A 24,391-nucleotide genomic window follows, 5' to 3' on the forward strand; every position below is an offset into this window, starting at 1 on the left:
TGGCAGAAAAGGAGAAAACACACTTAACTATTAATAGCAGCTTCAAGGGGTGTACTTTTCAAACGTATCTGTTTCTGATGAGGATCCAATTTCAATACTACTCGAATGCAGTAGCCTCAGCAGCAGATGTTGATATCAGTTTGACTGATAACAGTTCATAAACTGATAATTCAGTCATTACGCTGCCTATGGTGGTACTGCAGCTGAACTTCTAATAATATGCAACATGAAATGTTTAGCAGAACATCAGAACAGACCTCTTTTTAGGACATATCAACCAGGTGTCACTAAACCTAACCAATGTTTTTGAAATAGTAGATTTGAGGAAGTAGCTCCACCGCCTAGAAATCTATAGTGCAACACCCAAAACTACTGATCAGTTGGCATACTGCTGATAACTGCTACAGAAAGATTTTAAGGGCAATGTTCAGTACTAGCCCATGGTATACTTCTTAGGCAATTTGGTGAGATGGGTATCACAGGCACTGTTTTACAGTGGTTCCAATCCTATCTCGAGGGTCTGTTGTAGAGAATAGCATTGGGTGATTATCTTTTGGGGCCCTGGCAGTTGTGTTGTGGGGTGCCTCAAAGAACCATATTGTTCCCAATGCTGTTTAACATTTATATGAAGCTGTTAGGAACAGTCATTAGAAGATTTGGGGTGAGGTTTCAGCAGTATGCTGATGATGCCCAGCTCTATTTCTTGGTAACATCTGAATCAGGAGAGGCCGTGCAAGCCTTGGACCAGTGCCTGGACTCGGAGGTGAGCTGGAGGAGGGCCAAAAAAACCTGATTCTAAATTCGAGCAAGACAGAGGTGCTGTGGGTTGGTGATTCCCGAGTCTGGATATTTGGTCAACTGTCTACTTTGGATGGGGTCGTACTCCCTCTGAAAGAGCAGATTTGTAGTTTGAGAGTGATCCTGGATTCATCTTTGGTGCTAGGGGCCCAGGTGACCTCGGTGGCTAGGAGTGCCTTTTACCAGGTTTCGCTGGTAAGACAGCTATGACCATTTCTGGACTGGGATAGCCTGATCACTTGTTCATGCACTGGTAACCTCCAGGCAGAATTATTGTAATGCGCTCTATGTAGGGCTGCTCTTGAGGTTGGTCCAGAAGCTGTCGCTGGGGCAAAATGTGGTAGTACAACTGCTAACTGGGGCAGGACATCGCCAACATGTTACCCCACTGATGAAAGAATTGCACTGGCTGCCCATTAGCTACCAGGCTAAATTCAAGGTGCTGGTTTTGCTGAATAAAGCCCTATACAGCTTGGGACCAGGATACCTGAAAGATCATATTACCCCTTATATACCCAGCTAATCACTGTGCTTTGCAGTTGAGGGCCTCCTGCAGATACCATCTCATCAAGAGGTCCATTCCACATAACATAGGAAGCGGATCTTTAGTGTTGTGGCACCCACCCTTTGGAATCCCCTCCCCTTAAATATTAGACAGGCGCCGTCTCTGTTTTTTCAGCATCTATTGAAGACCTTCCTCTTTCAACAAACCTTTTAAATAGAGACCTTATCCCATTCTGCATCTGTGTTTGAATTGTTTGTAAGATTTTTTTTTTTACAGATTTTTAAAGATGTTTTTTTTAAGATGCTTTGTTTTATACATGTTTTTAGTGATTTATCACTTATTTTGCCTCCCTGGGCTCCTTCTGGCAGAAAGGGTGGGATATAAATAAATAAAATAAAAATTAATCCTACTCAGAATAGACACATTGATATTAATAGACATGGCTAACTTAGGTTCATTAATTTCAATGAGTCAACTCTGAGCAGGACTTAGCTGAATACAACCCATTGACTGAAACTTGAAATATAAAAATCAGAGAAACAGTAATTGTTCAAGACATTTCAAAAGAGATGCTTTAATTTATTTTAATTAAAGAGTTACTAGTGATCAGCTGAAGATTAAACTAGTTATTTCAAATCAACATTGGGAATTCTTATGACCTCCATAATTCTTTTCAGTATTCACTTCCTTCCAGCCAGGCAACAGGTGATAGCCTATTTTTAGGCAATTGTACCTATAAGATGAAAGGGAAGAACCCCTTTGGATAATAGGTCCATGTGTGATTTTTCTCCAGACCCACTTTCTGCTTGACCCTTTCATTTCTCAGACAGCTCCTTCCTCTGTTCTTTCTCCAAGCTCTCTCCTTTTGTGCTCTATCAGTCTAGGCTTCTCAACTCACTAGCACCATCCCTCCCTTTAATCACAATCTCATGGGCTCTGCTTCCTTGCCCCCAGCCTACTTGCCTGCAACATACCCTTTCTTCCAACAGTACACAGTCCAGTTATATAAAAAATTGAGGCTAAAAATAAGATGAATGGGAAGAGTTTACATACCCTTCTCCACCAACTCTTGTTATTTTTAGGCGAAAATCCACTGAATTCAGACTGGGTGGCTTCCATTTCAAAATGTCATCACATCGTCCAGGCTTGTATTTCTTAAAACAAAAAATAAAGTAAGAAAAATGAAAGAAAACACATTTTTTTAAAAGCCAGGATTTGTTATAAATATAACAATATGCAATTCAGAAAGGTGATGGGATAATAAAACACACAGTCTATATGATCTAAAAATAATTAGCTTCCACAAAATTATACTGACAACTAAACATATACCAAAAGAAAATAAGAAACTGATTTCTGAAGTTTCTCAGGATTATTTCAAAACTTTGAGTAAACTGTGCGTCAAAGGGGGGGGGAGTTTGAAATTCAACCAATGTCTAGAAAAAGCATTCATTTAATTAGGGAAAAGTTGAAATTGGGTGGGGAGAGTCATTTTGCAAAGATTTTCACAAGTTCAGGCAGCAGCCTTGAAAGTGACTGGAAATGTTTCTGAGCAGTGTGCACGTAGAGTTCTGACTCAAAAACATCATGGGTCACAATACAGCAGTGTGAATTAATGCAGGGAGCCACAGAGCAGTGTTTTAACAGTTCTGGTTCTAGCAGCAGCTTCCTCAGCAACAGCCACAGCGGTTTCAATCACCACCACCTCCACCAAAAACCAAACACACCAACAGGCGGATTGATGGAATCCCCTTGGGGGTGTGGCACATATGAATGTAAAAAGAGCCCTGCTGGATCAAATCACAAGGCCCATCTTATCCAGCATCCTGTTCTGACAGGGTCCAACTAGATGCCTATGGGAAGCAGGATATCAATCCAACGGCATTCTTCCTCACTCGTGCTCCCCAGCAACTGGCATTCAGAGGCATATTGCCTCTAATACTGGAGGTAGTCCACAGCCATCATGGCTAGTATTCATTGATAGCCATCCTCCATAAATTTGTCTAGGACCCTTTTAAAGCTATCTAAGTTGGTGGCCATTACTACATCTTGTGGAAGTGAAATCCAAAGTTTAACTGTGAGCTGTATGAAGAAAGGTGGATGAGGTGGATTTCAGCTAGTCAACTTATTTACTTTTCTATGTATCAGACCTATGGACCTTGCTAATTCATCAAGGCTGATGATGGCAGCACATGTTACGGCCTCCACAATTCTGTGGGAGATATTAGAAAGCAGCAGGCTACAGGTGGGGAACCTGACTACTACCTGGAAGGAAACACATGCATGCTTAATAAGCAAATTGAAATAAAAAAATGAACAAGTTATAGGACAGGTGAAAAAACTATTTTATCTAATACATTTATATCCTGCTTTTCAGATGTTAAGCAGCCCACTCATATGCACAGTTAATGGGCTTAGTGAAATTTAATGGGTTTAGGCATACCTAACTGTGCACAGGATCTGGCCAATACTCTAAAATTTCAAATTATATAGATTTCATTTCAATCAGAATTTCCCTTTCTGCATTGGTTGGTGCGACAAATGCTGGACACTCTCAGCACCAATTTATTTTTCACTTTTCACTTCACACTTTTTATCAAGTATGAGAGCTTAACTGTAAGGAACATGCAGTCAACTAACTTTTTGAGCAACAGTGAAGTAGGAACAAGAATCACTTCCCATCCAACTGTAAAGCATGGACAAATCTGCCTTTATTTCATTTATTAGGACATATATACCCTGACCTTCTGGTGCAAAACTTTACTCAGGGCAGCTTACAACATTTAAAATAAAAACACCAAAAACTGTAAGAACAATTGGGACTGTTGCTATGATTTGGAGGCAGAGGTGAACAAGAAAGTAGTCAAGATTGCAGACAAGTCAAACAGATGGCAAATAGCTCCAAAAGGATCTCTACAAACTGGGTAACTGAGCAACAACATAGTAAGTGAGATACAATGTAAGCAAATGAAAAGTGATACTCACTGAGACAAAAATCCTAATTTCATATACGCAGCGATAAATCACCACCACCTCTGACCCTATCAGGAAACAGCTTTTTGTTTCAGTGGGTGGTATCCAACTAACATGTCCCATCAGCACCAAACCTTACACTTGTGCAACAGAGCTTTCCCCCTCTTCTCTCCATGCACATGCCCCATGCCCATCCCAAATCTGTTCCAGAGGGTTGGGGGAATCCCTAAAACAGGTTTAGGGGGCACATGGAGGAGGACAGGGGGAGTTCTGTAGCAGAGGTGGAAATCCTTGTGCTGATGGGATATGTTAGTTGGATACCACCCAAAGAAAACATTTTCTCTGTTTGTGGCTGTAGTACAAAATAGCAAATCTTATGCTCCATCTCAAAAAGAGTATCTGGAAAAGGTATGAAAAACAAGCAACTCAAATTAGTGTGTTCCTTATAAGGAATTAAGGAGGTACGCCAGAGTCCTCATAAACCACCTTCACTGGATGCAATCTCAAGGTCTGCATGGCCTGTGCAGCTGCTAGATATACTTTCTCTCTAGCATGCAAAATATGGAAATCAATTGGGTGGAAACTTCTTGAAGAGGTTTTTGGCAGAGCAAGCAGGACTGTGGAGTCGGTATGCCAGACCTTCGACTCCGACTCCGACTCCTCTATTTTTCTACTGTCCGACTCCGACTCCTTCATAAATGGCAAATGTATATTAACTAGTAATAACAAATTTACTGTAGTAAAATGGTAGCACAAGGCATTTCATCACCACCATGTGAATCCAGAGCTTGGAAAAGTTACTTTTTGAACTACAACTCCCATGAGCCCAATCCCTGGGGCTGATGGGAGTTGTAGTTTAAAAAAGTAACTTTTCCAAGCTCTGGATTCACGTGGTGGTGATGAAATGCCTTGTGCTACCATTTTACTACAGTAAATTTGTTATTACTAGTTAATATACATTTGCCATTTATGAAGGAGTCGGAGTCGGTACATTTCTACCGACTCCGACTCCACCCAAAATTGCTCCCATCTCTGACTCCACGACTCCGACTCCACAGCCCTGAGAGCAAGTTTACAGAGACTTGCTGCTGTTGTAGTTTTTAGCATGTTCTAGCCAGGTGGCTGAAATAGTCACCAATTTTTCTTGCATTTCTTAGAGCCTGTGAACTCCCATGCCCCTTCTGTGTAAAAAAGGCTTGATTAACAGGTTAATACAGTATGCTGTGCATGGAACATGCTCATGCTCCAAGTCCCTTACTGCCTTCAGTATATTAGTACCATTGTCTGATGCCACATGTCCCACCTTCAGCCAAGATGCGTGCACACAAGTTTAACAATTATGTCCAACGTGTTATATCCAATGATGTCTCTCCACCGACAGAAGACTCTTCGATCAAGCAGAGACTTCAATCAACAGAACAGACAGAGAGGCTATTTTTGTCAATTCCACACCCAATCTGCTCCAGATGGTTGGGGGATCCTTTGGAACAGCATGGAAGGTGGTGAGGGGGCTGCCCATTCCACTGACATAATCCTCTGCTGGATCAAACTACCTTCTGTCAGTAGAGAGACACTGCTGGATACAACCCAGCATGTTCCAATGTATAACTTTATGGAAAGGTAGAGAGTAGTTTCCTTCCTATTAAATACTCATCTCTATACCCACCTACTGAAAGTGCCTAGTGTTGCTTGGAAATTCTAAGAAACTTTTAAAAAAATCAGTACAGTGTTAAAATCAGTGGTTAAAATCAGTGCAGATCATAAAGAATCTCTCTGTCCACATTTGTGAAAGGAAGAATGTCCACTGCAAGATCAGGAGCAGAATTGGAAATTTTTACAAAGAAAACTATGATCATGGATAATTTTTCATCCTGCATCACAGATTAAATAAAGCATGCTCTCACCAAATGCTACTTCAAAAAGGGTGATGCTAAAAAATTAGGAGCACTATGGGAATTTTAGTGCCAAATGAGAACTAACAATCCTAACTCTAAGACGCCATCATTCAAATAAAAGCAAAAGGTTCGGGCTCTGCAAAATGGCATATTTCACTCCAAAAATCAAGTATCAAGAAAACTCAAGAGCACCACTACATTTAAAAGCTTTTGAAACAGACACATTCATTGCATCAGTTGTTTGGTCACCGCATTTTAGTGTGAAAAATTGAGCAAACCTACAGAAATGAGAGCATTTTAAAAAGAGAGTGTGAGCTGGAGCTGGGCTGGGGCTGTCGCCTTTTGGCGGGTCTGATGCCGCGGCCTGTCCCTGGGAGCACTATGCTGTTGCGATGATCTTTTGGTGAATGCTGAGGGCGGGGAAGCGCCCCTGCAGCCGCTACTATCTTACCATCTGACCTCTGTATGCTTGCCCTTAATATCGGCAGTGTTTACATCTTAATGCCTTTGTTTTTGGCTTCTGAAGAGAACTTCCCTGTTAGTCACGACTTTAAGGGGTTTGTTTGCTGCACCCCACCCCCCGCTGAATGTACTGGATGTTGGATGCTGAGATCAAGAGGGGGTGTTGTTTTTCGGTCTTGCATATGGACTATCACCCACACCGGTCTTTGTGCAAGGGTGGGAAGACTCACATCACGAGTTTCCATCTGAAGGCGCACATTTTGGACTATACAGATGAGAAGCCTTATTGTAACTGAATTAGTTTTTATGTTATTGTTTAGCTTTCTTGCTTAGTGTTTGGTGTTTTTTATGTTTTATATGTTTTTTGCTTTGTACGTCGCTCAGAGTGGCTGGGTAGCCAGCCAGATGAGCGACTAAGAAATCGAATAAATAAATAAATAAATAAATTTGGTATAGATAGTTCAGTTGGTCCCAGAGAATATTACCACAAGGTAATATTTCTCAACTGACTCTACAATGGTGCATTATCAAAGTGAAACAACATAGAAGTATGAATTCATGTACAAAAATAATACTACGTTCTGAAATTAGGAAGCATTTCTAGATTGACTTGAGAGAAATGGAAACAGGGCCCTCTCCTCATATGCTCACACTGCTGCTCTCTTCCACAGCTTAATAGCCAAGTAGAAAGAGGGTGCCACCCTTTGCCAGCTGAATACATTATGTTATTCACCAGCAGGCACTCCCTGTCTCATTTGCAGCAGGGTGAAGTGGCCATGTTTCATTCTAGATATGACCAGATTAAACACTCCAGGACTAGACCTTCTTTCTACTTGGTCATGTTCTGAGGATTAAAGTGGTAGCACTAGGGAGGTGAAGAGCCATCGCTTCATCCTCTTCTCCAGTCAACTGACTTAAAATATTGTGATGTCCTTCCCTGGACTCGGACAGACATTTTCATTCCTGAATTTAACTTGTTTGAGCATGGTCCTTTGTTTTCATCTAGTAAATATTGCCAGCCACAATATTCAGAATCATTACTTACAGTATTAAGAATGTAGCCTGAAAGACACCGGGTTACGAAGTAATTTTCTGGCAAAAGCCTTCCCAATCTCATTTACATGCCATAGTAAGTGTACGTCTTTGCCATCTGAACTACCATATTCCTCTGTGTCCTATTTAAACAGCTGATAGGAGGTTTTACATTCAATATGACATCAAGTAATTAAAAACTGTTGCTTGAACAATTTTACTGTAACATTACATAGCTAGGTTGTAAAACTGGTATTTATAACCTTAAAAATTAACCACATTTTCCCCTCTTATCTAGTGCATGTAAGATGTCAGATGAAAAAGGAAAAACTCAACTTGACTGGGAGAGAATAAAGGTTCTGTCCCAGGTGACAGCTAGCCTTATGTTGCAGGCTTGCTTTCTCAATGGCAGAATTTGGGAGCATCATCTAGGATACACACACATAACACCAACTGCCAGGATATACTATTGACCTTCTTGAGCAAAAATTCATTTATTGCTTCTCTGCAATTCTGTGCTGCAGGGAAAGATCAGGAGTGGTGGGTAAACTGTCTTCCAAGGAAGACTGTTTGCCATTACTGAGCTTTTCACTGAGGATGGACTGTAACTCAGTGGCAGAGCATCTGCTCTGTGTGCAGAATGTCCCAGATTCAATCCCCAGCATCTCCTGGGAAGGCTGGGAGAGAACCCTGTCTAAAATCCTGGAAAGCCGCTGCCAGTCAGTGTAGACAATACTGAGCTAGATTGATCAATGGCCTTAGTACACTGTAGCTTCCTGTGTTTCTAATAAGCTTCAAGAAACGCCAGGGTTCCTCAGAACACAGTATGAAAACCACTAATCTTATCGGCCCATTTGTTTTTAAAACAAACAAAGCTACCTAAAGCTGATGCCCGAGTGATAAAAGACACAGAAAATTAGAACTTTTCAGGCATAATGATCTTCAGAAACACAATTTCTGCCAAGAAGTGCAGCATTACAAGTAATTGCTAGAAATTAGTTAATCTCTATGTACTCTAAAAACCATACTGTAGTAGACATAGTGGTAGCTGAAAGCTTTTATTCATGCAATGCCCATCATGAAAATGTTCACATTTTAAGTCAAAGAAAACACATTTCAGTGGAAATAATCATGGCTAGTGGAGAGAAGTCTTCACCTCTGGCATGAATGGGTGGGTGTTTGCAGCTCAATCTGTACCTTCTATCTTGGGGCTAAACTAGATGTAACAATTCACATTGCGTGAATGGCTTTTAAAAAAATAATTAAAAATATATTATTATCACAGACGGATGGGCACATTTTTTCCAATGTTAATAGCAGGTGGGGGGGATGTCTGGACAAAGGGTTCAAACCCCTCTATCCCAATCTGGATCAGTGCCCTGTATCTGCAATCTGCACTGGCAAAAAGCACACATCCCTCCTTGCCTGCAATTTACTTTTATAAAGCCATTCAATGCAATAGCAAATTCAATGAATGTTGTCTTTATCTCATTGTGGATCTTAGACTGCTGCACCCAAGAGAATTTTAGCTTCATTCACTGATTGGACAACCCCCACAGTGAGCTACCAAAATGCAATATCTGAGGGTAATTGTTGTTACTAGCCATCTCTGCCTGTGTAGTGGCATGATATTATATTTTCCAACGTCATTTTTAAATGTATGTATACTCATTTATTTGAAAACGTGTGTTACAGAATATAACCAATTGTTCAACTCTTCTTGAATTTGTGTGAAATCATTTGCCTCAGCAATCACAAAGGAACATCACAGTTTCAAAAAGCTGTAACTGCAGTTTGGGCCAGCATGGTGCTATAGTTAAGAGAATTGGACTAGTACTGGGGACACCTGAATTCAAACCCCTGTTTCCACAAAGCTCACTGGTGATTTTGGGCCAGAACACTCTCTCTCAACCTAGCCTACCCAGAGCTTGGAAAAGTTACTTTTTTAAACTATAACTCCCATCAGCCCCAGCCAGCATGGCAACTGGATTGGGCTGATGGGAGTTGTAGTTCAAAAAAGTAACTTTTCCAAGCTCTGAGCCTACCTCCCAGGGTTGTTGTCAGGACAAAATGTGTGGATGCGGACAAGATACATAGCTCTGAACTCTTTAGGTGGGACAAAAATGTAATAAATGGGTTATAGAAGGTTTTCTATACAGATGCCACTGAACCACTTCAATATTGCTGGGTACGTTACAGTTATATGGTCTTCACTGTTATCAGTGTATCTGATATAATACTTGTTCAGATTACCATCAAAACTAAATAAATAAATGTGCAAATGTTGTCCCCGGAGCTGTTAGTTCTGGGTGACTTTAACATACATGCCGAGACCACTCTCATCGGAGCCCCTCGGGATTTCCTGGAAACCATGGCTTCCTGGGAACTGCGCCTTAGTAATATTGAGCCCACCCATGTAGCCCACCCATGTAGCCGGTCATACTCTTGACCTTGTATTTGTCCCAGGGGGGGAGGGTAGTGTGCTGAAGTTAGGGGTTATTTCTTTTACCCCCGTGTCATGGTCAGACCACTATCTGGCAAAGATAGATCTCTCGATGCCGCACGCCCTCCGCAGGGGTAAAGGTCCTATTAGAATGGTCCGCCCCAGGCGCATGATGGATCCAGATGGTTTCCTGACAGCGCTTGGGGAATTGGAACCTGCTGAAGGTCGCCCGGTCGAAGCCCTGGTGATGGAGTGGAACGAGAGGATCGCCGGGGCGTTAGACCAAGTGACTCCAAAACTTCCTCTCCCCCTGAATAGAACTCAGGTAGCACCATGGTACACACCACGGTTGCGTACTCTGAGACAGGAGGTGAGACGACTAGAGCGCCGGTGGCGGAAGTCGCGCTCCGAAGATGCTCGGACACAGGTTAGAGCAGCAATAGCTGCCTACCAGGTGGCGGTAAGGGCAGCAAAGAGGGAATTCTTTGCTGCCTCTATTGCATCAGCAGAGTGTTGTCCCAGGAGGTTGTTCCAGGTGGTCCGAAGCCTGGTCGGTCCAGTTGCTCAGGAACCCTTGGAACAGTCCAAGGCCTCCTGTGACAAATTGGCAAAGCACTTTGCTGATAAAATCGAGCACCTGAGGAGCTCGATTCCGTGCACCGTGGATACAGTGAGTGAGCTAGAGTTGGCCAGTTGCAAACCGGTCAAATGGGAATGATTTCGGCCTCTTCCTTCTGAGGATGTGGACAAGGTGCTCTCATCTGTAAGGCCTACCACTTGTCTACTTGATCCTTGCCCATCGTGGCTCCTCATGAGCGGCAAAGAGAGATTGGGCGAGGGGATCAAGGCAACGGTTAATGCATCCTTGCAAGAGGGTGTTATGCCACTAGCCCTCAAGGAGGCTATTATTAAGCCCAACTTAAAGAAGTCCTCCTTGGATCCCCAAATTTTAAACAACTTTCGCCCAATTTCAAATTTACCATTCTTGGGCAAGGTCATTGAGCGAGTGGTGGCTAATCAGTTGCAGACACACTTGGATGAAACGGATTATCTAGATCCATACCAATCGGGTTTCAGGACTGGACATGGAACTGAAACAGCCTTGGTCACTCTGGTAGATGATATGAGGACGGCATTGGATAGGGGAGAATGCACCTTCCTTGTCCTCCTGGATCTCTCAGCGGCTTTTGATACCGTTGACCACGGTATCCTTTTAGATCGCCTGGAGAGTTTGGGATTGGGAGGCACAGTTTTACGGTGGTTCCATTCCTTTCTCTCCAATAGGCATCAACAGGTAGCATTGGGTGATGAGGTTTCAGACCCTTGGCCTCTCAATTGTGGTGTGCCACAGGGTTCTATCCTCTCTCCCATGCTATTTAACATCTATGTAAAGCCGCTGGGAGCGATCAGCAGGAGATTTGGGCTGCAGTGCCACCAATATGCGGATGACACTCAGCTCTATCTCTCATTCAAATCTTCACCGGAGAGGGCTGTGGAGACCGTATCCAAGTGCCTGGAATCCGTGAGTGGATGGATGGGCAGGAACAGGCTGAAGCTGAACCCTGATAAGACCGAGGTACTGCTTGTGGGAGACAAGGGAGGGTTAGGAGATGTTGACCTGGTGTTTGGCGGGGTGTGGTTGCCCCTACAGGACCAGGTCCGCAGCCTCAGGGTCGTTCTTGATTCCAAGCTCTCCATGGAGGCTCAGATTTCCGCCGTGAGCCGGGCAGCTTGGTATCAATTACACCTTATACGTAGGCTACAACCCTACCTCCCTGTTCAACAGCTCCCGCTCGTAGTACATGCCCTGGTCACCTCTCGATTGGACTACTGTAATGCGCTCTACGTGGGGTTACCCTTGAAAACGACCCGGAAATTGCAACTTATACAGAACGCAGTGGCGTGCTTACTTACCAACAGCCGCCGCCGTGATCACATTACACCGGTGTTATTTGATCTACACTGGTTGCCGGTTGTTTTCCGGGCCCGATTCAAGGTGTTGGTATTAACCTTTAAAACCCTGTACGGTTTCGGCCCAGTTTACCTGAAAGAGCGCCTCCACCGTCACCAATTATGCCACCTGACCAGATTAGCCACGCAAGGCCTTCTCTCAATCCCACCAACCAAAACAGCTAGGTTGGTGGGCACTAGGGAGAGGGCTTTTTCTGTGGTGGCCCCCACTCTCTGGAACTCCCTCCCGTTTGATCTTCGACATGCCCCTTCCCTGGATGTATTCCGCAAGGCCCTGAAGACGTGCCTATTTCAACAGGCCTTTGAGATCCTTGGGATGGGTTAGTCTCCATGAATTGTCATCTATTATATACTGTAAATGTAAATGTTTTATGAAGGTATTGATGACTGTCCAATATTTTATTGTAACTAATATGACTGCTTTGATAATATTGTATTTTATTCCATTTTAATGTACGTTGCCTAGAGTGGCTATTTGCCAGATAGGCGACACACAAATTAATTATTATTATTATTATTATTATAAATAAAAGGACAGTAATAAATTCAAACAATAGTTTTCCTCTTTTCCCCTCACGGTTCTGTAGTTCTAACGTAAGAGCAATGCTCCAATTTTCCCACACTCAAATCTTACTAATACAGTGTTGCGCTGTGTGTAGTTGTGTTGCTTAATTTCGTTTAAAAGCAGCACCACAGTGGCAGAAAGTAAGAGCAGATGTTGAAATGCGAGTGTGCCGGCATGTGCGTGCGTTTGCCTAAGAAAACAGGCTTTTACCCTGCATAAGCATCACTGAGACTGGAGACTTGGTAAAATAAGAAAAAGCTACTTTATTTATAGAAATATATTGTAGATAGACAGAAAAGGCAAACCTAGTTCTAACTAACTAGCTAAGTTGGAGGCATAACTCCCAGGTGTAGGAGTCAGCCCCATGCTTGGAGAGGGAGCAGAGACAAAGGGAGGTCTCCTCTTTCCTGGACAGATGGAGGACAAAGGAATGGAAAGGGCAGAAGGAGGAGGGGCAGATAAGCTTTCCTAAAAGCGTCACAGTCTAGAGACAGAAGGAAGTCAGTCAGAGCATCACAGGTAAAAGGTAAACAAAGCCTATCCATCTGAAGGACCCTAGCCCTATCTTCCCTCTGGAGCTTAAACAAAAGAACAAAACAGGAGTTGCTCTTGCCCCACTTCCAACACCCCTTCTCAACGAGTGTTTGGTTCAGTCCACGAGGTTCGTCTTGTCTCGCAGCTTGCAATGTCTTGACTTTCGTGAGAGCGTCTGCAGTCATGTCTGGTGGGTGCTTCACGTCTATGTACTTGGTGCGTGAACTCACCCCTTCTGACTCCAAGAATCTGTTGCATTCTTGCTTACTTCCCGGTCCCTTTTGGTTGGCAAGCTGGTTCTTCAGCACAGGTATCCCACTGCTACAACCACATCTGGCTTGGTAACAATACTCATATACAGGCTTTTCTTTAGCATTTGGCTTCTTCGTGAATTTCCTCTTGTAGCCTGCAGCTTTCCTTCCTTGAGGAAGCTTGTTTAGTGTCCAAGTTTTACTTTGGTGTAGAGATTTCAGCTCTTCCTTGGCTGGCTGCCTCCACCTCTCAACTTCGGCTTTGGGTAAGGCTTTAATCTCTTCCCAGGTCTCTGGTTCTAGAAGTTCATCTCTCACAAGGTAAGCAAGTCTCTCTGGTGGTACACCTCTGTTGGTGTGTTCAGAGCATCTGGGTGCTGGTGCTGGTGCTGCGGCTGCCCCTTCTGGCTCTGATGCTTGTTCTGGCTCTGTGCCCCTTCTGGCTTAGTTGCCTGTTGTGGCTCAGTTGCTTCTTCTGCCTCAGACTCCTCACCATCCTCTGCAGGTATATTGTTATACCTTCTGTGGTGGAAGAATAACTCAGCTTCTTCTTCCTTTTCGCTGTCATCTGTTTGGTGTGACGCCCCTTCTGGTTGGTGTGCGCACTTTCTTTCATCAAAGTGGACAGCTCTGCATACTTCAACTTTGCCAGTTTTGGGATCTATTACTCTGTATCCCTTTTTTGTTGGAGAATATCCAATAAAAATCACTTCCCTGGCAGTGTTGTCAAGTTTGGACCTCTTTTCCTTTGGGATGTGCACAAAAGCCTTGCACCCAAATACACAGAAGTGTGACATACTTGGTATCCTGTCATGCCACAGTTCAAATGGTGTTTTGTTGGTGGCAGATGCAGGAAGTCGGTTCTGCAGGTAAGTGGCAGTAACCGCAGCTTCTCCCCAGTACTCCTTTGGCAACTGCGCATCTTCCAACAAGGAATTAATCATTTGTCCAAGAGTCCAGTTCATGTGTGCTGCAACCCCATTTTGCTCTGGGTTGGACACAACTGTAGTCTGGTGCTCTATGCCTTCCTCACAGAGAAAGTCTTGCATAGCCCAAGACACATATTCTTTTGCATTGTCAGATCTTATGATCTGTGGCTTTCTGCCAAATTTGTTGGACATAATTTTAACATAGTCCTTCAGTTTTTGAAGTACTTGACTTTTCTCCCTTATCAGATACATTGTAGTATACCTGGAGTAGTCATCTATAAAAGTTAGCATGTATAAATTTCCACCTTGGGGAGGGCATTCTCATTGGCCCACATAGATCTGTGTGAATTAACTCTAGAGGCTTTTTGGTTTTCCTCTCACTTTTCTTAGGAAATTTTGGTCTCACACTTTTAGTTTTAATACAGCACTTGCAAGTCTGTACAATTGCACTGTCTCACTTTGAAGCCTCTTGCTAAATTCTCTTTTTTCAAGAGCAGCAACTCTTGTTAAGCTGGCATGACCCATCCTTCTATGCCAAGTATGAAGGCATTGAGAATCATTGGTTTCCTTGACCACATTGGCTTGCATAGTTTCCAAGTAATCAAGAATTAAAAGTCCATCTTTCACTTTTGCAGTGCAACTTATTACTCCTTTACTTTGAACATGACAAAATTCTCCACTAATATGAAATTCGCCTCCAAATTTTAATATCCTGGTGACACTGATTAGATTGTCCTTTAAGTCTGGAACATAGAGTCCTTCAATTCTATCTTTCTTTTCTCATGTCCCACTTTACACAATAATTCCACTGTCCCTTTTCCTTCAGAGAAAATTTCCTCTCCAGATGCTGTCAGTATCTTTTGCCTGTGATTTTCAAAAATTGTAAACAGGTTCCTATCATTCATTACATGTGAGGTAGATCCTGAGTCAATTAAAAATCTGCTTTTACAGTCACTCTTGCTTGGATAAGACACATAGCTAAAATCCTAGACTGCCTCCTTCATTAGTTTCTTTCAGAGAAAACAACTCTTTGTACAAATATAAAATATGGCTCTTTGTTTTCTTGTTATAAAGTTCTTGCAACTTTTCATACATCTGTCTAACACTGTTGCAGCCTGTGCACAGATTCGATGCTTGGTCTGATAGAGCAGATATAAGCAGAGATTTTACTTTTGCGTGCTTACATGTCCATGCAGCCTTGCATTTGCATCCTTAGCCGAGGGTTCTCTCTCAGTTAGGATTCCTTCCAGCTCTTCTCCTTCCAGGAGCGCTTTGAACCTTAAATCCCATAGTTCGAAGTTATCCTTTTCAAGCCTTGGAACACGTCTCTCCAGCAAAGTTACTTCAGTCATCTTTTCTATCTCTGTTCTGCTTTTCTTTCTAACTTAAAGTCTCCCTTGTAAATTACAAGCAGCACTTTCAACTTCAGCTACAACTTGCATTCAACTTAGTAAGCTGGGCCCATAACCCTTGTTGCACTGTGTGTAGTTGTGTTGCTTAATTTCATTTAAAAGCAGCACCACAGTGGCAGAGAGTAACAGCAGATGTTGAAATGCGAGTGTGCCGGCATGTGCATGTGTTTGCCTAAGAAAACAGGCTTTTACCCTGCATAAGCATCACTGAGACTGGAGACTTAGTAAAATAAGAAAAAGCTACTTTATTTATAGAAATACATTGTAGATAGACAGAAAAGGCAAACCTAGTTCTAACTAACTAGCTAAGTTGGAGGCATAACTCCCAGGTGTAGGAGTCAGCCCCATGCTCGGAGAGAGAGAGACAAAGGGTGTCTCCTCTCTCCTGGACAGACGGAGGACAAAGGAATGGAAAGGGCAGAAGGAGGAGGGGCAGGTAAGCTTTCCTAAAGGCGTCACAGTCTAGCGACAAAAGGAAGTCAGTCAGAGCATCACAGGTAAAAGGTAAACAAAGCCTATCCATCTGAAGGACCCTAGCTCTATCTTCCCTCTGGAGCTTAAACAAAAGAACAAAACAGGAGTTGCTCTTGCCCCACTTCCAACATACAGTACCCAGTTACTAAACCTAAGGTTTATAATCTTCACCCTCTTCATATCCTTCCACCAAGCCTCATACTTTACTGCAAGATTAAACTGACATCTCTCTATCCCCATACACCAGGGGTGAAGAACCTTTGGCACTCCCAATGTTGTAGGACTACAACTCCTAACATCCCTGCTTATTGGCCATGTTGGCTGGGGCTGATGGGAATTGTATTTCAGCAACATCTGGAGAGCCAAAGGTTCCCCAACCCTGCCATATACTTTTCCTATGCCACCAATTGCACTTTTAGACATAATTTTTCACGTCAGTCTCATAGGCAACTGTCACATGAAGGGTTTTTTTTTTGCTTCCCAATGCTTACATTATCAATAAATCCTACTTTAAAAAACCCTATACATAAATATGAGTATTACTGATATAAAAGCCTGCTCCTCGAAGGTAAAATTGTGTTTGCTAGAAGCACGACAGTAACTATGGCAGGAGCATTCAGCATGGTGCCCTCCAGAAGTTGTTGGACTACTGCTCCCATAATCCCTGACCACTGGCCATTCTGGCTGGGGGTGATAGAAGCTGTAGTCCAACAACATCTGGGGGGGGCACATTCACTGTCCTTGAATTTTGCAAAAGACTTCAGGTTTTAACAACACAGAGCGAACAATGTATGCTGCCAAAAGGCCCAGTGACAGGCACCTTCATCCACATTGAAATTGCTGTTGATCTCCCCAAAAGATCCTCTTTTGCTTCAGAGTCACTTGGATATAAGCTTTTTGCTCCAGCATTTCAAATCCTTTGGGTAACATTCCCTTGCCCCATAACATCTAGAAATTACATATGAACTTTTCCAAGTGAGAGCTCTCTATTGCACCAACAGTCAAGCCTTGAAATTAGTTTAAGATTAGGTTCTAGAACTCTGGACACGACAAATCAGCCAAAGATGGGCCCCATTTTTTTCAAATAAAGGTCCAACGAGGTATTGATTTGGTGGCAACCACTTACCTCCAATGTTGTTAGAACCCTGCTGATTTCTGCAATGCGTTTCCAAATATCTCCATCTAAGATAAAGCATATTAAAGCTTTATATCCCTGGAAATATTTTTTTAAATTGGAAACAGAATTCCATATCTGGAATAGCACACCTGGGATTTGGAAATGCAGGAGGCTAATCAAATCAAGTAGGCTGAAATTTTTAGCACAAGTTTTTTCTCTGCTTTATTTTCTAAACAAATGTTTACCCATACACCAACACTTATGACAGCAAGAGGCTTAATCAGCAGCAATCTGCTATGAATTGCCATTGTTCTTACCCTCAACAGTCAATAAGAGGAGAGCGGAAAATCACACACAAGATAAACTACTTCCTCTCAATGGCTGAGTCATTATCATTATTACCTAATTTGCCCAACCTTGGAAAAGATACAAAAGTTAAACCTTCCATTCATTAGTCTCACTTGGTCAAGTCCCCTTGGCAAACAGCCTCTGGAAGGTGTTCACCACTATTATCTCCATCTACATTAAAGGAATCTAGCCATTCAGTTGTGGATGGCACATGAAATATATTCTCACAATTTAACAGTGGTGCTGCCTACTGCTATGCATTCCAACAATTCCCTAACTACATGCTTCTAACTTCTTACTTATGCCAACACTATCAAGAAAATAAATACAAAGTGAAATGAGTTCCCTTTCCTCACACACACACACACACCCATAGATCATTACAGTCTGCAAATTTAGCATAGATTATAAATTCTTTTCTTTTTTTCTAAATTGTTTTGATATTCCCAGGCTATGGTCTGAAGGCACATGAGGCCAGCACCCTGCTGAAGCTAAGCAAGGTCAGGTCTGGTCACTGCCTGGATGGGAAACTGTCTGGGAACTATATGTAAGCGACCTTGGGTTTCTATCATGAAAAGAAAGGTGGGGTATAAATGTAATAAATAAATAAATAAATAAATAAATATTTGCTTGCAAGAAATAGTTATATGGTGATGAAAGGTAATATTGCTTTGCAAGAGACTGCCATTTTACACCCACTTACCACTTACCGAACCCAATCAGACTGACTTCCAAATAGGCACTGTAAACGATCTTTTAGCTGTAATGTCCTTGGAGGTCTTGCTATTTTGATGTCTACTAAGACATTTGTCTTGAAATCTAATTGTTAGAACATCCAGATACTTATCTTGAAGTGGAACTGTCAGTTCAATAAACTAATTTTTATTGTCCTCTTTTATCTTTCCCTGTGGCCAAACACACACACACCCATTATAGGATTGGGGATTAGTCTGGATGTAATCTTTGGGGTCTCCTCCAAGAACTGCAGGTATATTGCCATAGAAACTAAATAGCTGGAGCTGCTTCCAGAAGGTGGACTGAGAGGGCAGAACTTCCCTCTTCCCCTGGCTGGAGGTGACATCATTCAAGGTGTGGGTCTGTGTCTGTGAAGGAATACAAAGGAGTGGTAATCTTGAACTGGCCAGGGAAGAGATGCGGAGGCCTGACGTGCTTTCTGTGCAGAATTCAAAGCTATGGTTTTGGGAAGGCCCTGTCTGAATGTTAATGCTGTGGACCTTCCAGCCTACACTCTGCCTGTACACATGTATAAATAAAACCATATATCACAAAGTCACCACAGTCTCCAGTGACCTTCATTCCAAGGACAACAAACCCAAGGTATGCACTGGTACCCCTGAAATCTTACACTGCTAAGAGATTGGGGTGCACATACCAATTTTTACATATATTCCAGAGATAAGAGGTCTTACAAATTCAATCTCACTTTAGTTTTGTGAGTCCTAAATGAAAGGAACCATGCAGATGGGTTTGTATATTTTGCATATCTCTCCCTCATATAAAGGGAGGAGGCACACATTATTACTGTTATTTACTGGGATCTCTTAAGCAAATTTCCTAGATATCTCAGGAGAGGAGTGATCAGCAGCCACTTTAGGTCTCCCTCTGTGAGAAATTGCTTCTGATTGTGGTATATAGGGAGGGAGGAGGTCCTAGAGAATTACTCACTGCAATTCTCCTGGTAGATCATGACTGTACTGTCTAGAATATCAGACAGAAGAGTGAGTTAATATATTAAAATGTGTATTTTCAAATTTAAAGTACTGTGCCAGTAAATGCAAAAGTCATGATTGAATTTCGCTATTTTGTCAGCTAGAGAGGGCTATGTACATTTATCACATATATGAATAATAGATATGTTAAAAAAAGGTGTGTTTTCAGGGGATTCTAAGAACCATGGAAAGCAAATAAAATTGAAAAAATTAGCTATAGCAAGTGGGACTTGCAACAAAATGTTGTAACATGGAGTGTGTCTGTTCAGATTTCCAGGCACTCCTTTCCATTCTCCCTCTCCTCTTGGCTTTCCATCACCCCCAACAGTCACTCAGCATTCCATGCCCACTCTCCTCCCAGAGCTATTTTGGTCTTCCTTTCCCCCCCTTTAGGGTTTTGTATCTTAAATATTTTTCTACTTCTATAAACCCCAAAGCCTGCTGATACCTCTCTCCTCTGCACAGATGGTGCTGATTAAGCTATATAAGAAGTGGCACCCAGAGAACTGAGTTCACTATTAGTGTGTATACAAATACTTTTGAGATATTTTAATGGTTCTTTAAGCCTTCAGGTAAAAGCCACGAGATCAACACATTTTTATTGTGCATTGTATTTGCAATTACAGTGCTTAAAAGTCTGCTTCTAGTGTGCCATCATTTAAATCTCAGAGCTCAGGCCTCATTGAACATCTCATTTCATAAGCCTACTAACAGCTTTACTTGATATTCCATTGAGCATGACAAATTTTTCTCCATAGCTACCTTCATTTAAATATTATAATGAATCCTATTATTTATTTGATAGGTCAGTTCATAGCTAAAAACCTTCAGATTTAAAGCAGCAGCAAAAATTATTGTTCTTTTTTTGCACAGTAAATTGTCCTCTATTCCATCATTAAAACTAACGGCAATAGAAACAGGAAGAAACCAGTTCAGGAACATAAAGACTAGAAAACTGGGAAAGTGCCACCTTATTTCCAATGGCTAGTCTGAGAGTCCTGCTACTTTAAGATAAATGAAATAATCAGCAAGTGGTAGCAGCTTTGGTTTACAAAATGTTAGGGTGAATGTGTTAGTAGTGCTAAAGAGGGAGTAACTAAACCCCATTCTAATTTGATTTACCAGTTAGCTTAGCACTCCCTCCCTGAGTTAAGGAGAGACAGAACAATCCTATGAATAAGGGAAGACCCCAGCAATCCGGAATGGAGTTTGCTAATTAAATCAGAAATTTCATTAGGAGGTGTGAAAATTGGAGGGAGAAATATCAATAATTTAAGATATGCAGACGATACCATACTACTAGCAGAAATCAGGAATGATATAAAACGAAAGCACAAAAGCAGGACTACAGCTGAACGTCAAGAAGACTAAAATAATGACAACAGAAGATTTATGTAGCTTTAATGTTGACAATGAGGACATTGGACTCGTCAAGGATTATCAATACTTGGGCACAGTCATTAACCAAAATGGAGACAATAGTCAAGAAATCAGAAGAAGGCTAGGACTGGGGAGGGTAGCCATGACAGAACTAGAAAAGGTCCTCAAATGCATCATTGTATTAAATGTATCATTCAGACCATGGTATTCCTGATCTCTATGTATGTAAAAGTTGGACAGTGAAAAGAGCGGATAAGAGAAAAATCAACTCATTTGAAATTGGTGTTGGAGGAGAGCTTTGCGCATACCATGGATTGCGAAAAAGACAAATAATTGGGTGTTAGAACAAATTAAACCAGGACTATCACTAGAAGCTAAAATGACACAACTGAGGTTATCATACTTTGGACACATAATGAGAAGACATGATTCACTAGAAAATATAACAATGCTGGGAAAAACAGAAGGGAGTAGAAAAAGAGGAAGGCCAAACAAGAGATGCATTGATTCCATAAAAGAAGCCACAGACCTGAACTTACAAGATCTGAACAGGGTTGTTTATAACAGATGCTATTGGAGGTCGCTGATTCATAGGGTTGTCAAAAGTCGTAATCGACTTGAAGGAACATAACAACAACAATGTCCAAAGATGGGGTGGGGAGATAAAATTAAGTCAGAAGTTCTGTTTGGGGTTTTAGGGTTGGTTGAAGTATATAACACTGACCCCTAGCTGCAACCACTAGTAGTGGCAAATGACTGCATGGTCTACTGCCAGCAGAGGGCCTGCTAGTATACGTTCACTCATCTAAATATTCTTTATCTTTTTAAAAATGTCAGCCTGGCACAGATATGCAGGGCTATAACAGTGACTGTAGACCATCCTGCACAGCTGGCAATGTGCTCAGTTGTACTGCTACTGCTATGAATGCTGTCACTTTATGTCATAGGAAGAACAGGTAATGTACCATACTTCCACTTGGAAGTTAACTATCTTCAGCATTAGGAAAGCCTATGAAAATGGCTTTGTACCTTAGATATTACTGTTACTTTGCCTTAATAAGTGACTTTTCCAAGTCAGTATCATGTGAATGATATTTTTTCTTTACTAAATTATGTAAATTCATGCATGTTTCTCAATAGCTACATCTGAGTATTGTCATACAATAGAAATTAGTCCTCCCAGCCCCATGAAACACAAAATTGCTCTAGGGCCATTTCATGTGGTCTGAAAGCACATGGTTCTTGGTTAATACAAAACTATTCAACTGGCAATTGCTTTGATGCAGGTATTAGAATTACAGTTTACCGATCACAGTCTTCCAAATTGTTACTCCTGAAAATTAAGGAAACAACAAAATGGGATTTGCAAGGTAAGTGGTTAAGTAGAAACCATTGTATTCCAGCATGTGTCCATGGCTGAGAACAAGACATGCTATTAAATTTGTATAGGGTCTCCATAATGACTGCATATTTTTGGTTGCCTGGTTCTCATCCCAATCACAGAAGACGTTACATCTCACATTTGAACCACAATTTATGGAAAGAAGAATAAGTGGAGGATTAGGTACAGGTCCTCCAAAATACTCATTTGCCTCACCTAGTTTTGTTCCTCCATGCTGTCATTGTGTGGGATGGCTCAACTTTCTTTAGTTAGTCAATAACCTAATATTGTACAGTACAGGCACAGAGGTACCATAGATAAATATGCCAATGCATCACCTTCAGAGAAAGTATAAAAGGTTCTCCATCTTTTATTATTGTTACTCAAACAGGCTGTCTTTTAATTAAGACAGTCTATTTCTAATTCAAGTATTAACTGACTGGGTTGCATCTTGCACTGCCCTATAAATATAAACAAACATATAAATAAAAACAAAACCTACAGTATGTAAACAATGATAAATAATCCGTGTGCCACTCTCAATGAAAAGCCCATATTACAGATTTTCAGAAAACAAGACACAAACTGTTTTAATAACCAGAGGTCCTTGCCCTCCCCCCACCCCACCAACAGCTTCATATACTTGAACAAATTGCTGTACGACTTAAACTCAAAGAAATTCACTGCACAACACACAGGAAGAAAAATCATCCTTTCAAAATGCATACCGTATAATTATGCAATGATGAGTTTTAATTACATTAAATTCATATACTCAGATCTGGATTAAAATTGCAAATGCTAAATTTAACCTTGGATAATTCCACAGGAATAAAATCATCTTCAGCAGACAAAGGGTTAATTTGGTGGGGAACATATGTAACATTTCACTTTTAGTGCTAAATCATCACATTTGGGAAAATACAACAGCATGACTTTTCTATAAACTGAAAAAATTAAAAAAATATATCATTTTAGGATAGATTGACTACTGAGCCAGCGTGGTTCAGTGATTAGAGTGCGAGACCAAGAAAAGCTCACTGAATGACTTTGAGTCAGTCACTACCTTTCATTTGAACACACAGAGTTGTTGTGAGGATCAAATGTTTGTGAAGGGTGGGGGCAGAAGAGAGATTATGTATACCACCTTGAGCTTCTTGAAAGAAAAACAGGATATAAATGCAATACATACCTACAATACTTGCAGCTATCAGATCTGCAATAAGATCTGCTCTTTTGCTCCATGCTTGATTACGCTTAGTCCTGGAAGAGTTTAGGAGCTTTCCAAAACCAGAAATACTGGTGACCTTTGGAACATAGGAAGTTGCCTTATACTAAGTCAGACCACTGGTCCATCTAGCTCAGTACTGTCTACGCAGTGGCTCTCCAGGGTTTCAGGCAGTCTTGTCCTACCTGGAGATGCCAGGGATTGAACCTGGGACCTTCTGCATGCAAGGCAGATGCTCTACCACTGAGCTACAACTCTCTAGCCTCTCAAGTGCTAGAAAGTAGTACTTGGCTCAGTCATCAGTTAACAAATACTGTTCAGTGTAACTACACCAACCTGTATCAGAGACTTACTAGGAGGTTGCAACTATGCAGTTGTAGTGGGCAAAATGGCTCAACTCCTTTCTTTCTATATAGTACCATCAATATACTATATAGCTAACACATAGGGGGGTCACTGCTGTTTAAGGGTGCCCATTCTTAATTTTAAAGTAGAGACAAAAAAAGGGCATGAGGAAAAGCAGAGGCAAGGAAATATGATATTCAGCTACATGTAATTAAGTTTCATTTCAGTGGGGGATGAGAAACATAAGATTAGATGCGGATGGCTTTACAGTAAAGGTGGGTTTTGAATGAATGGAAGAGGCAATTCATAGAAGGAAACTTTTGGCACAAGGAATGGCAAAAGAGAATTGGTGGAATTGTTTAAGAGAAGGTAATCAGGGCAGCTGAGGGCAAGAGAGTTGACTTAGCAAAGGGCACAGGCCGAAATGTAATGTGAAACAAGGGCAGAAAAGATAGGATAAAGCCATCAAGAGATGTAAAGACAATGTGTTTCTAAGAGATGCAGAAGAGAATGAGGAAAATGTTGAGATGCAGCAAGGATTGTCACATGGTCTGAGTAAAGGTGGCAAAGGTGAAATCCAAATTATAATGAGCATGCTAGTCTTCAATATGTCAGAAA

At 41.6% G+C, this 24,391-nt stretch overlaps 1 protein-coding gene and 1 non-coding gene across 5 annotated transcripts in view; both read right to left on the reverse strand.

The window, feature by feature from the left end:
- Nucleotides 1–24,391, reverse strand: part of RNGTT (RNA guanylyltransferase and 5'-phosphatase) — a 272,562-nt gene that overhangs the window by 74,295 nt on the left and 173,876 nt on the right. For 2 of the 4 annotated variants that reach the window (XM_061623301.1, XM_061623300.1), the window contains 2 exons: nucleotides 2,357–2,457; nucleotides 1,935–2,036 (listed from right to left, as the gene is read on the reverse strand). In XM_061623301.1, coding sequence (XP_061479285.1) covers nucleotides 1,940–2,036; nucleotides 2,357–2,457 — 198 coding nt within the window. In that variant the 3' untranslated portion in view covers nucleotides 1,935–1,939. Of the gene's footprint in view, nucleotides 1–1,934; nucleotides 2,037–2,356; nucleotides 2,458–24,391 lie in introns of those variants that run through there. The other 2 variants (XM_061623302.1, XM_061623303.1) reach the window with 1 other exon arrangement.
- Nucleotides 23,615–23,686, reverse strand: TRNAA-UGC (transfer RNA alanine (anticodon UGC)). The gene has a single exon. It is a non-coding gene; the product is annotated as a tRNA-Ala (tRNA).

The sequence above is a fragment of the Rhineura floridana genome, chromosome 4 (assembly GCF_030035675.1).
Source record: "Rhineura floridana isolate rRhiFlo1 chromosome 4, rRhiFlo1.hap2, whole genome shotgun sequence".
NCBI classification, from domain to species: domain Eukaryota; kingdom Metazoa; phylum Chordata; class Lepidosauria; order Squamata; family Rhineuridae; genus Rhineura; species Rhineura floridana.